The 18,609-nt window shown below is 40.8% G+C and overlaps 1 protein-coding gene and 1 non-coding gene across 2 annotated transcripts in view; both read left to right on the forward strand.

Moving 5' to 3' along the window:
* Positions 1–17,587, forward strand: part of tmtc1 (transmembrane O-mannosyltransferase targeting cadherins 1) — a 276,866-nt gene extending 259,279 nt beyond the window's left edge. Inside the window, exons 17-19 of the mRNA XM_030439340.1 lie at positions 744–866; positions 11,944–12,021; positions 15,649–17,587. Coding sequence (XP_030295200.1) covers positions 744–866; positions 11,944–12,021; positions 15,649–15,774 — 327 coding nt within the window. The 3' untranslated portion in view covers positions 15,775–17,587. The remainder of the gene's footprint in view (positions 1–743; positions 867–11,943; positions 12,022–15,648) is intronic.
* Positions 17,588–17,942: 355 nt separating this feature from the next.
* Positions 17,943–18,014, forward strand: trnae-cuc (transfer RNA glutamic acid (anticodon CUC)). Its single transcript has one exon. It is a non-coding gene; the product is annotated as a tRNA-Glu (tRNA).
* Positions 18,015–18,609: the final 595 nt, after the last annotated feature.

Here is an 18,609-nt window from a genome sequence, read left to right on the forward strand (position 1 = left end):
GACAGAGCCGAACACACCAAACATATATGTTCCCGACCTCGTCCGAGTCTCTCCAAACGCTTCAGACGTCCAATGGTTGGGCTGGTGTGTTCCTGCCTTTAAATACTAGTATAGTCTAAACAGTAAAATTTACTAAGTATTCAAGTACTCAAGCATTGTGTTTATGCAGAGGGGCCTTCTCAGTGTTACAAAAAAATGTTATATGTTCAACTTTCGGACATTTGTCCAAAGTCATATTGCACTGGCAGGTGAGATAAGTTTTGAGGAATATTTTCACCGGAAACCACATATGGTTAGTTTTACTTTTCTGTTAGTGTGTCGATTGAATGAACATGATATGGCATGTTAATCTGTGAGTTTGAGAGATATTGGTAGGTGTATTTTTTTTTACTTAAGACAGAGACCAAGGCTGTTTCCCCATTCTTCCAGTTTTTACGCTAAGCCAACCATGTCTTACCTACAGTTCTCAGCGCCTCCCAACAACATGGAGTCTCTACTGAATTCGTACACATGTTCACAAATTACCTCTTAATTCTTGAATTCTCTCTCACTTCCTTTCTGCCTGCCTGCCTGTCTCACTGGCAGTGTTGAAGCTGACACTGCTTTTTCTCAGAGACCGAAATAATCTCTACCCTGCACCTCTTTCTATAGCTGTGCTTTAGATCAGTTCAGACGCCTGACACTGAGAGCAGGAATGTGTTGATGTTCATTTAGTGTGTATTGACTGTGTGTGTCTGTGCAAGGCTCTGAATGCTCTGGACAGGGCCCTGCAGCAGAATCCCAGTGATCTGACAGTGAGAGCAGAGCTGTATTTCTCCAAAGGAAACCAGCTCCGAGAGATGAACCAACTGGACCGAGCCTTCGAGGTAATGCTCATTATCTCTTTCTCCATCCATCCAATATGAAACACGTTTGATGTAATTGCGGCGGACCCAGTGATTTTGCAGGCAGATAAGGAGACTTCGGACTGAGTCTATAAAGCCTTCGCATTACTAGTTAATCTGTGCCCAACAGCATGTCTTGAATTGTCACTGCACTAATTAATCTAAAAAAATCAGAGCATACAAGTGAGCCAGCACTGTTCATACATTTAGATAGAATACTAATTTTAAAAAAAAATGTAGATTGAAAGTTAAAGTTATACAATTCATATGAGGTGACACAATATCTATATATATATATATATCTAGATATACAGTCAAAAGTTTCTATCCACTTGCCAAGAACATGTATATTCACAGCAGTCTTCAGTTCCAATGATTTCTTCAGTTCTCATTTCTCTGTGTTGGAATGAGTGGAACACATTCATGAAAACATTCATAAAGTTTGGTTCAATAATGAATGTATTATAGGTCTTCTGACAAAACCAAATCTGCTGGCTCAAAAATATACATACAGTAATTTGATTGATCAATTTTGGCAAAGTGGTAAAGTCTAAGGAGCTCAGCATTGATCTGATAAAGCACATTATTGATTTGAACAGGTCAGGAATGTCACTTGGAGCCATTTCAAAGAAGTTACAGGACCCCCTTTTTAAAAGTTGGGGTAACACAAAGCAGTGTCATTATTTTTTAACATTAGCAATACCTACTAAACATGTTCTGGAGTAACATTGTTCTACTTTCACCATAGTACTATAGTTTTCTTTTCTTTTTGACAATTAAGGGTCCCTTATGGGCCCTCCTTTTACATATTGTGCCAACAACAACAAAATGTATATATATCTAACAACAAACAAAAAACATTTGTAGTGGGGTATTTGTAGTATTATCCTGAAGTAAAAGTCTTTAGTTTTTCACCCTTTTGTCATTGGCCAAGAACTGTCCCCTGTGGTCTACCTTCCCTCCTGGGCTGTCGTGGTTAGCTGTCTCACTCAAAGATCACATTGCACTTCAGTAGGACATGTCGGCCAAACAGCTCCAACATGTTACGTAATTGTTAGCCTCTTCCTCTTCACCCAAGGCAAATGATTTGTACAGTTGTTCTGCCTCCAGGCCCATGGAGTAAATCAGTGTACATAACTTACATGGGCTGGATCTTTGTTAAGCTTTGTGCCGACTCGATACATTGTAAAATGTTGTTTCCAATCAGGCCAGTCCTCCAGCTTAGCGAGGTTGATTCCTGGCTCTCACTGCCAGTTCTAAATGACTCTTGTCTGATCAAAGTCCCTAGTTAGACTTTACTTCTAACACCAAAATGGTAGACATGTAGTTCTCGAGACTCAACTTTTTTGTGGTCTTGATCTTGTCACGGCCTCGACAGTCTTTGATCTCGGTCTTGTCTCGGTCCCGGGTCTCTCGGTCTCGCAATGTCTCGGACTGGCCGAGTGGTCTCGAAGGGATTTGTAACCTATAATATCCAGGCAGGCACAGTTTTTTTTTAATTTTTTTTTTTTATATCAATTTACTTCAAGTGGTACCAATCACATGCATTTTGTGACATGCGTTGGCGCTCGTCCTCTCACGCCCCCCCCCCCCAAAGCATCCATGGAGGAGGACGCAAAATGTTGGCGAATTCATCAGTTGTCAGGTTTAGTTTTACAGACCATAAAGAGTTTGTTTGCCACACAACAAAGAAGAAGAAGCATTCTGCAATATGTAAATTTTGCAAAGCGTGTTTAACGGTACAGTGTCGCTGCACACAGTCTGTCAATCCGTGAGAGCACACACACACACACATACGCTTGCTCCCTCTCGTGCCTACATGATTATGGAAGCGAATTTGTACCATAATTCAAATTAAAATGCATTTACAGAAATGCTTTTTCATTTTAAGAATGTAGCTGCATTTTTTGACTCATAAATAAAATTAGCAATAAATCATCCAAATTGCATTTTTATTTTCTTCTTCAAGACTGCTCATTTTGTAACTTAATTCAAATGATAAAGAAAAGGACATTTAAGATTTAATATTCAAAAGATGACCCAGCAAATAGGTACCAAAATTCAATTTGAAATGTCAAATTTGAAAATTAAAATGCATTAGCAGAAATGCTTTTTCATTTCAAAGTCAGAGCTGCATTATTTGACTCATAAATAAAGTTAGTAATAAATCATCCAAATTGCATTTTCATTTTCTTCTTCAAGACTGCTTATTATGTAACTTAATTCAAATGATAAGGAAAAGGACATTTAAGATATAATTTTCAAAAGATGACCCAGCAAATAGGTACCAAAATTCAATTTGAAATGTCAAATTTGAAAATTAAAATGCATTAGCCGCAATGCTTTCTCCTTTCAAAGTCCGAGCTGCATTTTTGACTCATAAATAAAATTAGTAATAAATCATCCAGATTGCATTTTCATTTTCTTCTTCAAAACTGCTCATTGTGTTACACAAAGACAAAGAAAACTGCTTTTTCGTTTTGAAGCCCTCCCCCCGCAAAAAAAGGTCCAAAATTCAATTTGAATTCGCAATCCCAAGCGGCGCAGGAGAGTGACGTCACCGGCCTCTCTTCTTCAGTGTTGCCAACATGGCGACTGTCTCGCTAGACTTAGCGACTTTTCAGACCCTCTAAGCGACATTATTTCGAAAAAGCGACTAGCGACAAATTTAGCGACTTATTCAGATCATCGGGGGAAAGGCGAGAAATAGATTATATTGTAATTCACATGCTGCTCAGAGTTATCGCAGTCCACGGCTCCTCTGCAGCAGCGCCGGGGTCTCTCCTGTCCCCTCCCGTGCGGCTGCGCAGGCGACAGGCCGGTGTGTGGGGGCTGGCTGGGGCAGGCAGGAGCGTGGATCTGATGTCGGATAGCTGCCGTTTACTCTGTTTTGATCTGTTAATGTTAGGTGTCTTTAGCAAAGGTGAGACCCAGAAGCGGACAGGAGGCTGTAGCTGGATGCAAGGAGTGTTTATTGTAACACGGACAAAGTCAGATCAGGAGGGGGTGTGCACGGGGAAGCCACGCTCCGGGGCGCCGGAGAGCTGGCAGTCCTGTCGGCACTCGGAGGAGCGCCGGGCGGGTGGAGCTGGAGCGGATTGAGTGGATTGAGCACTGCTGCTCAGTTTGTCTTTGGAAAAAAAAAAAAAAAAAGCAGAGGAGAAGACAATAGGCTACCTATGTATTTTTGATTCAATAAAAACTACATGAAATTGATTGTGTATCCATCTCTTATAGCCATAGACGGATTATCATGACCACGGGCCTACACACGCAAACTGTGCGCACGCAAAGGCTGTTACATTATTACATTGAATGTAATAATGTCCGCAAACGTAATAAACCTTAAACACCTACTAATAATACTGACCGTGCTTGCAAAATCCAGCTGCTGACCCTCCGCTCCACTGTCACACAACGGATCCCCCGTCCGCTCCCTCTCTCTCTTATAATTGTTTGCCCGAAAAATAATTTCCATGAAGAAAACATCGCCTGACATTTAAATTTAAATTCCCATTGACAATACAAATCTCAAGAAATCTGGATGTATTGCTCATTTGTAAACACAACACTTATCAGTCTATAGGAATCACCAAGAACCACGAAAAGAATACCTAGCACAGTACCATTATACTTGCTGTGTGTGTGTTTATGTGAAATAATAATAATAATAACTTTGAACATTATCACAATTAAGTTATCAATGTGCGATGTGAAGAAAATGCAAACATTACAGACTTCTAACCATTTTCTAAAAGTGTCTGTATTTTAATTGAGAATAGTTTTTTATATAAATTACACAAAAGGAAAAGAAAATGTGATTTGTTTGACCTATTTCAGCCATAAGCGGTCATATTGACCACACATCATTTCGCAGGATATCATTCATTGTCTCTCTTGTCTCTAACTTTGTTAGCGGTCTCCAGCTGTGCGACTGTAACACAACTTTATATGAAGAAGGACTAACACTAATAGCCTAATTGATTCTTATTTCTTCCACTTACAGAACTGTTTACGACTCGAAACAATGTTATTATATATGACGTTTCTAAACCAAATGTCGTGGCTTCAAATGCATCAAATTCCCACATCCAGTTACGCAGGCAGCTGTCCAGGGTGCTGAACCAGGTGACAGACAAAGTAGGCAGCACTCTGCGTTCTGATGTTTGCTAGGCAGATCTGTCCCCCTTGCTTTCTCATCCACTCTGTTGTGGGAGATCTCCCACAGAGCAAAAGAAATACACATTTTTTCTCTCTCGGCTGAACTCTGGCTTGAGCCCACTTCACCCAGGCGCGAGCCTGCAGCCCCTGCTCCTGCTGACAACAGACCGGGGGAGAAAACAGACATTCCTTTGCTCAGAACCCATATCAGGCTGTGTCTGAATATGCACGAAGATTGGTATAACGCATTGGAGCAATTTTCATACAATTTCGGATATTTAGCATGATAAAATAATTTCAATTCAACATAGCCATTTGTCCAGCTGAAGCATAATGAGCGTTATGTCATTAATATGAAGTAGGCTTGTTTTGCGGTTAATCAGCCACATGATCGTTTTAACCCACAAAATAAAAAAGGATAAATGTGCAGCCTCCGTTTCCTTTCTGATTGTGTCCGTTCAGAGTGGGGGGTTTTCGGAATGGAGGGGTTTCCCCAATAGACTTTTCGGAATAGCGTGGTCTTTGAAAACAAGTGAAACCCCGCCATTACGATGAACTGAAGTCTATGTTCGGAACAGAGGGGTTTCGGAAAGGCGGGGCTCCAGGCTATAAAGCGGCCGGTGATTTTGTGACCCGCTGCAGGTGCGTGGGTGTGGGAGAGAGAGAGACATTAGCTTATAGCACTTTGTAGAGGGAGCTTTATAAAGTTCACTCCATTAACTTGTATTAGTTCACGGGGCTGAACTGCCATATCCAATATGGGGGCGACGTCGACGTACGGTCCAGCTGATACCTTCAGTTTATTACCGGGAATACTGACTGTAAAGTACCGTGTGTGTTTCATGGGTCTGACTGTGAGTCTGCAGTCTGACCCACCGTCACTGCCAGCAGCTCTTCAGAGCGGCTTCATTACGATCACCGTAAATGTTAGAGAATTTCGCACTGGAAAACAAATGTGCGGCTGATTTAACCAAGCAAACGCGAACCATGGCCGGACCTTTTTTTGCGGGGGCAGGGCTTCAAAACGAAAAAGCAGTTTTCCTTGTCTTTGTGTAACAAAATGAGCAGTTTTGAAGAAGAAAATTAAAATGCAATCTGGATGATTTATTACTAATTTTATTTATGAGTCAAAAATGCAGCTCTGACTTTGAAATGAGAAAGCATTGCGGCTAATGCATTTTAATTTTCAAGTTTGACATTTCAAATTGAATTTTGGTACCTATTTGCTGGGCCATCTTTTGAATATTATATCTTAAATGTCCTTTTCCTTATCATTTGAATTAAGTTACATACTAAGCAGTCTTGAAGAAGAAAATGAAAATGCAATTTGGATGATTTATTACTAATTTTATTTATGAGTCAAAAAATGCAGCTCTGACTTTGAAATGAAAAAGCATTTCTGCTAATGCATTTTAATTTTCAAATTTGACATTTCAAATTGAATTTTGGTACCTATTTGCTGGGTCATCTTTTGAATATTAAATCTTAAATGTCCTTTTCTTTATCATTTGAATTAAGTTACAAAATGAGCAGTCTTGAAGAAGAAAATGAAAATGCAATTTGGATGATTTATTACTAATTTTATTTATGAGTCAAAAAATGCAGCTACATTCCTAAAATGAAAAAGCATTTCTGTAAATGCATTTTAATTTGAATTATGGTACAAATTTGCTTCCATACATGATCAACATGCAATGCAGCCTTATTTTATTATTATATATTTTATTTTATTAAATGTTTGATGTGGTATATGATGTGGTACATGTATGTATAACACTTTTTTTTGTCTCGGTCTTGAGCTGAACTAGTCTTGGTCTTGACTTGGTCTGTCTTGGTCTTGGTCTTGGTCTTGTCTTGGTCTTGATTCCCTCTGGTGTTGGTAGTGTCTTGTCTCGGTTTAGGCGGTCTTGACTACAAGTCTACAAAATGGGTATGTTTGCTTACTGAGTTGAGATGTAAGTCTTGAACAAATGTAAAGCAGAGAAGATTGGCCATGCAACAGGCTGCTGCCTTTTATTTAGTTTTTCAACATGCCATAGAGCAGTACCTACAGTGTTGCGCAAGTGCAGGCTGACGAAAAAGAAAACAGGCTCATGCCACAGTGGTAGTATTATGATGCAGGGCTGTTTTTCTGCCATTGGATCTGGTGCACTAAAGAAAGTGAATTCTCCAAATTCTTCAGGAAAACCAAAAATCATCAGCCAGAAGATTGGCTCTTGGGTGCAGTTGTTTGTTCCAACAAGATAATCAAACACCCTTTAAAAGTGGCTAAATCAAGCTAGAATTTAGGTTTTAGAATGGTCTTCCCAAAGTCCTGGCTTGAACCCTTGAGCCTCTACATTGATGCAGTCATTTGTGCAAAAGAACCCAGACCAAGTATTAGGTGCATAAATCATTTCAGAAGGTGGACATTTCTGTATTATAAATTAGGGATGCACCAATCCGATTTTTTATGTCCCGATGGACAGCCCACATAGTATTGAGTACGTCGGTTTGAAAGTTAGCGTTGCTAGGCTAACAGCTGATCGGTGAGGCTAACAACTGATGGCGGGGCTAACAGCTAATCAGCGGAGAAATGTGATGTAAGTGCAACGTCCTGCAAGCAGGAATACAAAATAAAACATAGCAGCTGAACCTGAGAATAAACTAATAAAAAGTTGGTCAAACAACAACTAGTGCTCTTCCAGCATGCGACACACACACGCTGACGAATAACGTAGGATGTGCTGCGACGGAGAAAAAAACTGGATCGGCTGTTCATTTTTCCGATCCCCGATCCAGCTGTTTTGTCAATATCAGTGCCGATATCCGATCTTAATATCGGATCGGTGCACCCCTATTATAAATCCTTTTTGTTTATGTTATATTCAAATATTTTGCTATATTGTATTTTTGATTTTCATGAGCTGTGAGCCATTATAATCCAAATTAAAACAAAAGTGAAACAGTTGAAATATTTAACTTTGTGTGTGCTGAATCTAGAATATATGAAAGTTTCACTTGTACTCAAGAATATACTTTAAATTATTTATATTCATGTTTTTGGCAGCTGTTGTGAGACTGTGAGTAGAAACTTCTGGAATATTAGAGAAGAATGTCATGATTTCACTTCAAATCAGTGACCTCAGTGTGCACAGAAACACACTTCTTTTTACAGTGCATTCTGGGAATTTGCCAAGGCTTTTTTGCCATTGAGACACCATAGAAATTGTTACACTCCCAGGAAATTTCACTGCAACGCATCTAAGGAGACATCCTGTGTCTGAGAATTGGACATCATTACATCAGCCCTTGAGATGTTTTCGCTCCTATTCTCCCCCTTTTGTAGATAAAAAAGATGTCAAGCAATCCCCTGACAGTCCTCCCATGTCAGATCAGCCTCTGTAAAGTAAGTGTCAATGATTTTTAACAACTCGTCTACAGTGACGCTGGTAGTTATATGTTTGCAGAACAGCAAATCAATGAATCCGATGTATGCTATTAATAAACACTCTTTGTTACTGTCAGTCACTTCATCTATCTTCGGGGGCAAAACAGTTGTGTCGTATTTTCTCATGCTCCTCTATGTCTTTTGACATGGCATAAATGCACCTCGCAATAGTATTGTCTGACAGTGCAATAGCCTTTAGTTTGTTGGCTGTTGCTTCATCAATCATAGTTCAAACCATATCAATAGCAGAAGGTAGTATTAATACCTCCACTATTGTGTGCAGCTTTTTACACTGAGTAACTCTGTACACTACTTTGTAGGAGGCGAGTTGAGCATTTGAAGGCACAGATTCTGCTTTAGTAAAGTAACTCTGTTGTGCACGACAGTTGAGTATTTATTTATTTTTTCTGAAGAAACCAATGGGCTTCTCTTTGTGTTCCGGATGTGAAGTCTCCAAGTGGCATATTAACTTGTTCGGCTTCATACTGTCAGAAGCTAATATTTCGGGACAGACAACACACCGTGGTCTCTCCTCATTACCCACCGTTGCACTGGTGAAGCAGAGGGTGGGATGTGCCTCGTCATATTTTCTTGTCTTTGTTTTTGTAGTTGTGACATTTAGTGTTTATTCATCTGCTGCTTTATGTATACCTGGCAGTCCTTTCACAAACTTGTCCATGATTTGCTAGTTAGCAGTGCAGAAGAACGATGCATCATTTATATTTAGCCTACCTGTCCCACCTGTAACATTACAATGTTACAAACAGCTACTAACAAACTAACACACACATAGAGCAGAGCGTGGATCATTACACTTCACTGTTTAACCTTTTTTATGCATTGAGTATCTTAAAGTGTCATTGTCTGAATAGAGTTCTGGGCAGGGCTCAAAACAAATCCTTTTCCTGTGCCTTTTATATCCCAAGCCATCCAGTGCTGCTGAATCTGAGACCTTAGCCCAAGACTATGTTATTGTAAATGTTATGATTCATGTAGCAAGCAGGGAAAAGGTATAAAGGAGAGACAGAATTTTCTTATGAAGTTACATTTGAAAATAATCCACCACCCAGCCACATGTAAATTCTCGGTAGGGTTAGGGTTTTCAGCTGCAGTATGAATTGATTGAAAAAGGTGATAAGAGACCTGCTATTAGAGGTCTAACCTCATAAAAAACAGGCCAGAGATCCAGCTCATTACTGTGATTACAATTGAAACAGATCTACTGGCGCACATTTAACCTGTGATGGAAGTTTCTGAAAGGCACTTTTCCTACACAGGAAGCACTAACTGACTTCCTAAGAGAAGAGAAATCATACACAGCAGAGGGAGAAGACTCTAAGCACAAGGAGAACAGCAGAGAAATTGTTTGAAATACGGTTTGAAACTGGTTTATTAAAGGACTTTTATGTCTGTCTAATGTGTATCATTCAAACAGGCAAAGCCCTGCCTTAATCCCTGCAGAGACACATGAATACATGTTTTAATTACTGCAGACTGTCTCCACTGCTGTTTATTCACAATTCTTTGGCTTTTAAAATAGAGCTGAACAGTTTTGATAAGTTTTTTAAACCTCATAGGTTTCTCAGTTCCGTTTTTAATATTTTTTTTTATTTAAGAGGTAGTTCATGAAATCTACTTTGGCTGGGTGCTGCTGGGTTATGACTTTTTGTTCAAATCTAACTATTTGTTCCATACAGATCAATATTAACCATTCTACCAAAATAACCAAGATTTACTTGCAGTAGAAGGCCCCCCTAACACTGAAGAGGAAAATAGTATAGATGGTCAGACTGGATGACTTAAATGAGTTCTATGCATGGGATAGAAGCAGTGATCACCAGCTGCTGTCTTCAGTGAATACATTCAATGCTGTGTGTATTTTGTCCTTGAATTTTTTTTCCTATAGAACACTGAAAGCACACACACTGCTGCTTGGTGTGCTCATGGCTGGAGCAATGCATTGTGTCTATATATAACTATTCAAAAACACTGGATTTCACCTTGACACAGGAAGCTCCAAATCTCCACCTACCAGTGTCCAAATGTGAACTCACGCTGCAGGGTTTTACTCACTTAGTGTATTTTTATGTCACATCTTTTTTTTGTCAGTGGCCTGCGCTCAATACAGTACCTGAATGCCTCCAGTGTAGGCACAGATGAGGATTTGAAGCTAATGTTGCTAACATGCTGTTTTTACTATACAACCTGTATAGATACAGTGCAAGCTTGAAATCTCTTCTGGGGAACTGAGGATCACTCAAGTAGACAGAGAGATGTCCCACAATGTAGGGTTAATGTATTCAATCTGTCCTCAAAGTGACAAGGGGTTACTGGCGAGGAACTAAACAGTTGCACAGTGATATCATCAATGACGTACAATTACAGCTTTAATTGTTGATATTTGTCTGAATTTAACATTTCTGCAAATATAATATGTTCACACTATGCGGACTGTTGAGAGTTGTATTAGAAGTGATTTTCTTATTTTTTTGAATGTGTACATTTTGAAAAAATATTGTATGCCTGCATCTGCCAGTTTACCATCATAATAAAAGTGGGCATAAGCATATTTTTTAGTTATTTATGTATTTCATCAGCATTGCAATCAGTCAAGGCAAAATTGAATATGGTGCATTCCTAATGCACAGCTTTGTATTTTATGACAGACTTGTAAGTTAAAGTTATGCAGTGCTATGCCTGTCAGTGATGTTGTTAAATGATTGATTACAATAATACATTTGACATTTACTAATCACTATGGAGTACTAGAGTACATTACAAAGAAAAATATCACAATAAAGTCAGTATTTCCTAAAGAAACTTGGAAATGCAAGAGGCTGTGACATTTTATATTTAGCCTAAAGAGGGTCACTTTCTTCATAGTGTCCTGTAGTTATGAAGTAAACTCTTCGACCCGTCATTGTCCCAATTTTTACTGAATCACTGAGCCAATCAGTGCCTGAAGTCAAGTTCACTGTGTAGTGTTTTCTTGCAACTCAGCTAAGGGCTTCACATCTAATTCAACTCAAGTGTCTTGCGCTGAGACTGAGTGTAGTCGCACGCATTAGTGTCATGCATCTGGCTTCAGATCTGTCTGCAGTGAAAATCAGACCACACATGGTCACGTGTGGTCTAATTTCCCCTTTCCAGTAAACAGTTGGACTGCGATCTTTGCTTTCACCTCTCAAGCTTGTTTGGGTTGTACATTTACTTGCTAGCACCAAATTTACACACATTTTCATTCATTCAAAGGTTGTCCATTCCTGTCAGGACACACAACAAGATAGTTTCTAAACCACCTTCAAATGTGATTTGGATGACTGGATTTTCAATGGCTCTTGGATCTGCTCATACCGTAGCTTCTCAGACCCCAGTGTGAATCCCCTTTTATGTTCCATGACAGGAAGGGTGTGACTGCCTGATAAGATGTGACACTGACCCCAGTCTGTTTTTGTCTTCTCCTGCTAGAGCTACAAGCTGGCTGTGGAGCTCAAACCTGACCAGTCCCAGGCCTGGATGAACATGGGAGGGATTCAGCACATTAAGGTATCAAACAGCACATCGTCTTTTAAGTCAGAATTCAACAACAATGTGCTATACTGTGATAAGGGAACAAACAACTTGAGGTTTTGCTGTAGGGAAGAGGGTATTCTGAATCATTTTGCACATTCAACTCCATACAAGCCACAATTGTTACTGTCCTTAACAACCTTAACCAAAGGATTAACAACAAACATACAAAGGATTTTTACTCTGAAAACTTTTAGAGATTCTAGCCAAGCATACAGATAGATAGATAGATAGATAGATAGATAGATAGATAGATAGATAGATAGATAGATAGATAGATAGATAGAATTACTTTAATGATCCCAGACTGGGAAATTATTTTGTTACAGCAGTAGTGGGTCAGCAAATAAAACACTTTGTACATAACATAAATAGAATCCAATATATACATAGTGTATATATACAGTGCACAGTGTGCTATAAACAATAAACAATAATAATATATACAACAAAACAAAATATGCAAAATATACTATAACATTAATAATATATACAACAAAACAGTAGAGAGACCAGAGTTCTCTGTCAGGCAGAGGTGAAAGAGTTATTGTATAAAGTGATGGATTGTGGCAGGAAAGATTTCCTGTACCTATTCTTACGACAGCGAAGCTGAAGCAGCCTTCCGGAGAAGGTGCTCCGCTGTCTGACCAGTGTGAGTTGGAGAGGGTGGAGAGGATTATCCATGATGGATAACAGTTTTTTCAGTGTCCTCCTCTCCACCACAGCCTCCAGAGTGTCCTGTTTGCAGCCAATCACAGAGCCAGCCTTCCTGATCAGTTTGTTGAGTCTGTTGGTGTCGCTGGCTCCAATGCTGCTTCCCCAACAAACCACAGCAAAGAAAAGTACACTGGCCACCACAGACTGATAAAAGATCTTCAACATCTTGCTGCACACGTTGAAGGATCTCAGCTTCCACAGGAAGTAAAGTCTGCTCATCCCCTTCTTGTAAACAGCTTCAGTGTTAGATCTCCAGTCCAGTCTGTGGTTGATGGTAACACCCAGGTACTTGTAATCCTCCACCGCCTCCACATCCTTTCCCAGAATGCACAGAGGTTGGAAAGCCGTCTTCCTCTTCTTCCTGAAATCTATCACCATCTCTCTGGCCTTGCTGATGTTCAGCCGCAGGTGATTCTGTCCAGTCCACTCCACAAAGTTGTCTACCAGTGCCCTGTACTCCTCCTCCTGTCCCTCACTTATACACCCAACAACAGCCGAGTCGTCAGAAAACTTTTGCAGGTGACACGACCTGGTGTTGTACTGAAAGTCAGTGGTGTATAAGGTGAACAGGAAAGGAGACAGTACAGTCCCCTGTGGAGCTCCTGTATCACTAACCACCGCATCAGACAGAACACTGCCCAGACGGACAAACTGTGGCCTGCCTGTCAGGTAGTCAGTAATCCAGGAGATCATTGTGTCGTCTACACCCATCACCCGCAGCTTCTCCCCCAGTAGCAGTGGCTGAATGGTGTTAAAAGCACTAGAGAAATCAAAGAATGTGATTCTCACAGTACCTCCTCCACCATCCAGGTGCGAATGGGCTCGTTGCAGCAGGTAGATGACAGCGTCATCAACTCCCAAGTGGGGCTGATAAGCAAATTGCAGAGGGTCTAGCAGGGCTCTCACCTGCGGCCTCAGGTTGGCCAAAACCAGATATAAACCAATCAGTGAACTTGAACTCTCAAAATACTTGTCGGGGGGCTGTTATTGTGTCACACAGCGTCCAATTATCTAAGCTGCATTTCAGAACAAGTTGAGCTGAGCACACAGAGCATTTCAAATGAGGATGAAGTTTCTATATAATCTCTGTCCCACACAGGTGAGTCAGAGGAACGCTGCAGACTCTGAAAACTATAATTACGGAAATAGATTAACAGCTTCCAGAATTCTACATCAACTGAAAAGGAAAGAATTTAGAAACAGTACTTGGATGAAACACTGTGTGTATTATTGTTTATGGTATAGATGTACTTTTAAAGATATTTATTTGAAGTCACCCTGTGGCCTAGAATAACAAATACTTACACTACTCTACTCTACTTTACTTACAGTCTGCTGGAACAATCATCTCTTGAAAATATTAGCTTATACTAGAACTGCAATTGGAATTACAACAGATCTATGATTATTTTTCAGTGGCTTACAGCCTTAGGTGATCGATTTGATGGGTTAGTTAGCTTACATGACTCACATGTCCTCCCAGCAGGTCCTATGTCACTGCATTAGTTCATACATGGCTGCTATCAGTATAGGATAGACACATGTCAGTGTTTTGAAAAAAAAAAAAAAAAAAAAAACCCCAGGAAGTTGTTTATTGTAGTTGATATGGCAGGACTTGCTCATTAGCATACCATTGGCTAGGTGTTTTTAGACAGAGCACCAAGCCGCCAATTCGCCCGTCCTTTTGGCGGCTCAGTCTGCGGTTTTAGACAGAGGGCGGCAAATTGGAGGTCTGGATTTTCCGCCTCAGAGGGTACACTTATTTCCGCCTCGCTTGCTATCTAAAAACGAGGCGGAAATGTGCCGGCCTCTGCGTGAGGTGGGCGGAGGTGTCAATGATCTGCACTGTACCCACAGTGTTTTAAAACCAAGAAACAGCTGATCACAGCAGTCAGTCCATCACTTTATCTGCAGACATTAAGATGAGCAACTGGACAGCCGCTGAGATCCAGGAGATGCTAGCGTCTCCTCGGTCTCGGGGGGACTGTGACAACCAGGTGCCACCTGGTTTTGCAAACCATCTTGGGTCCAAACAAGGTAACACTAGGGTCGTTGCACTTACCTTTATTTACCAGGCTCTGTTAATGCAAAGAGACGATATTTAGGCTTTGGTCTACATGCAGTCTCCTCTATTGTCAGAACCATGTAGTGAGGGTCCAAACAAGGTTAGTCTGTGGTGGGGAACCATGTCTGTAAGTTTAACTTAGACCTGATTTATGTTGTCTTGTTACTTAGTGAAGATATTGATTCAGATCATGTAAATAATTTATCCAACTCCATATCGAGTTATCCCATAGAGTATTAATGCATTATGTGAATTCCACATTTGTGTAGCTTCATTCACTCACTCGCCACTTGGAAGTGGTCCTTGTCATTAGTGACACTGACAATATTAAGAGATGCGTGTTTCATTCGTCATGAATTTGGTTCTTCTGTGGCAAAAATCTAAATATATAATGTGGACGATTTCTGTATTAAAATATCTAAAAATGATTAAACAAATTTACTCAACGGTGACTTTCATTTGGTCATCTGTCCGTTGCTATAGCTAGCTATAGATCACTGTTCAGGGACACAATCATGTCCCTGAACACCTGGAGATCACTCAGAGCAGAATCTGATATGACTCTGGTGGTTTATTCCTACAGAAGATCTGGCTCTGCACCCGACTCTTTCCTCCAGGGCTTGCTGACTGTGAGCAGCAGAACAGCAGCTCCCCCAAACAACACTCATCTGTTGCTTTTCTTTTGATTGATAGATATTACATAGTTTGCGTTTAAATTAAATTAAATACAGTGAAGGTATCAACAGCGCCACAGCCCCAAGCCGTTCTGGATTGAACCTACTGTTTGTAATGCATGTATTGTTTTGTGTTTGTGTGTGTAGGGAGACTATGCAGCAGCCAGGATGTATTACCAGCGCGCACTGCTTCTGAGCCCTGGTTCCAAACTCTTGAAGGAAAACCTGGCTAAGCTGGACCGGTTGGAGAGGAGACTGACAGGGGGGGCATAGACCACCATAAACATACTAGACGCTACACCTTCCAGGGCACAGATCAGGGAAAGAGGGCACCGCCCAGCCCTCTGGAGCCCAAACACCAGCTTTCAGGCTGCTGGATAAAATGGACCTGGTTACTAAGGTTACTAAGACGACCTGCCTGTCTGAGAGCGTGGCAGGGCGTGGGGGTGGGTGGGGGGTTGCAGCGTGTTCTGAGGTGGAGCCAGTGTCCTGGAATCAAAGAGACTGGTCAAGCCACAGAAGCCTTTCCTTGGGTCAGCAGAAGGGAAGGGCTGGTTGAAGATTACTGGGAGCTCCTTGTGTTGGCCTGACTTCATCAACTTTACTTCAACATGCACATCTACTGCAGATATATGTGTTTGATTGATTTATTATTTAGGTTGATGTTAAGTCATTTCCTTTATGGCACTTAATCACAAATTATAATTCAGTCCTCTGCTCTGCCTTTGAGAATTATTCATGTATCTGCAGTGAAAAGTGTGAGATAAATGTTATTATCATGAAGGACATCAGCACCTTGAGCTAAAAAAGGCCCATTTGTGAGCATTTTTTTTTAGAGTTTTCAATCACATGTCAAAGTCGTCTTTTTTTTTTCAAAGTAAGATTTGACACTGTCACACTACCGGTACATTGTCTCTCTCTCTCAGCAGTCACACACTGTGCTAGCTAACTATTTCTGCTATTTCTCATTTCATGGCTGGTAGCCAACAGCATTAAGGTGCATTACCACCAAGGAAGAAACTGAATTATTGTAGTGGTCAGTTTAAGTTAATTTTGCTTAATTTGACACATCGTTATTTGACACACTTAATGATTAAGAAAAAAGAAAGCACAAAATGCACCATGCTAGGAGGCTAGCTAGTCTACAATATCTAATTTTCCTTTTTGAATATGACAATTAACATCTAAATTGTATATTGTGACACCGCAACCAACAACTAAACCAGAATTTCTTTAATGTACACTTGTGATAATCTGAGATAATCTTTTGTTGACTGTTGGGCTGTACTGCAAACCTTTTCCTCCTTCTTGTGCCATGCATACGCTGCTTTCACCTGGCCAGCTGTGTTGAAAGCTCAGAAAAGCTCAGAAGTGGACCTTTGAGCTTAAGAATGGACAGAATGGTTTGACACAATTTTAATATTACTCTCTGGGGGTAGATATTGCTCAGAAAGGTAGAGCGGGTCTTCCAGTGATCGGAAGTTCGCTAGACTCCAAATTGCTCAGTTGGACCCTCTTATAGCAGTCTCTGCCACCACTGCGTCATTCAATGGGTATATGTGACAAATTTTGTAAAACGCTTTGGTCAGTAGACTATACTGACCAAAATATCAGTAGATAGTAAAGCGTTTTACAAAACTTGTCACATTAGCCCTGCAATGGTTCGTTTACCATTTTACCTCTCAATCTATCAGATTAAATCAGTGAACTTAACACAGAGATCTTTGATTATATGACTTATTAGACATGTCATACCATGTATAACAGCTACCTTTTCCTTGGATTATAGTAAGTTAATCTGACCTCCATTTCCGGAAGTTGCTACACTGTAAAACCCGATGTCGCCAGCCCTCTGCAGTTATAATAAGCTAAGTGTGTCTGCTCCTGTGTGAGGAGCTGAATCGTGTGGCTTCTTGCATACCATAACCTCTGAAGATTGCTGTTTGGTTGCTTGTTGTGGTTTTCATGACGGTGATGTTGATTGTGAATGAATTTTGTTGTGGAATGACAATGGGGTGACAATGAAGTGACTAGTGCAATGACTGGCTTGCACCAAAAAAATTAAATATATGTTTTTTTAAATGTCTTTTTGAGTTTTTACTATGCTAATGTACATGTTTTAACCAAACACCACTCCACAGGACTGTAAGCTTGTATAATGGTAAAACCAGAAACCTGCGTGCAGACCCTGCGTAACTTCCGAAAACGGATGAAATTGGGCGTGATAAGAGTGGTAAGACACTCTTGCACCCCAAAACAGGCTTTTCAGTCTCATCAAGCCAGATCAAAATGCCTGTGACACAGAAGAGCTGATAAAAACAGCATTTAATTAGTACTTTTTATGCAATAATAGTCTCTTACTCACTCACTCAAAAAAGCCAACCCTAGAACTGGTCATTCCTCACTTTACTCTCACATTGTTCGAAGGCAGAGATGCAGGATCCCTGATGGTCTAGTGGCTAGGATTCGGAGCTCTCACCGCCGCGGCCCGGGTTGGATTCCCGGTCAGGGAATGTGCTTTTAGCACTGGGATACCTGCCAAAACCATTCGCCTACGTTCTCCCTCCATTGATTTGCTTCATAATGCAGATCTGCTCCAATCCCCCTTGAGGAAGTGTATGTTTAAAATATACAAAGATCCATGAACGCATTCCTGAAGTTTCTCTTGTCCAGAACCAGGAATAGCGGGCAGGTACTCAAACAACCTTGGCAAAAAAGGTTGGGAACAATCTCGCCAGAAGCTTCAAGTACACTCTCGCCTGTTATGTCACACGACCAACCTCTGCAATGTCACATCACACCACCACACTCTGGCATGTCACGTCACAAAACCACACCCTGGCATGTCACGTCACACCACCGACTCTGGCATGTCACTTCACTCTGTCATGTCACATCACACCACCACAACCTGTGTCACTCCACAACATTCTGGCATTTCACTTCACACAAGGACAACCTGGATTGTTACTTCATACCCCCACACTCTGGGTCACACCACCACACTCTGTCATGTCACGTCACACCAGCACACTCTGCCATGTCACGTCACTCCACCACACTCTGCCATGTCACGTAACATCACCACACTCTAGGTCACACCACCAC

The sequence above is a fragment of the Sparus aurata genome, chromosome 14 (genome assembly GCF_900880675.1).
Source record: "Sparus aurata chromosome 14, fSpaAur1.1, whole genome shotgun sequence".
Lineage (NCBI taxonomy): Eukaryota > Metazoa > Chordata > Actinopteri > Spariformes > Sparidae > Sparus > Sparus aurata.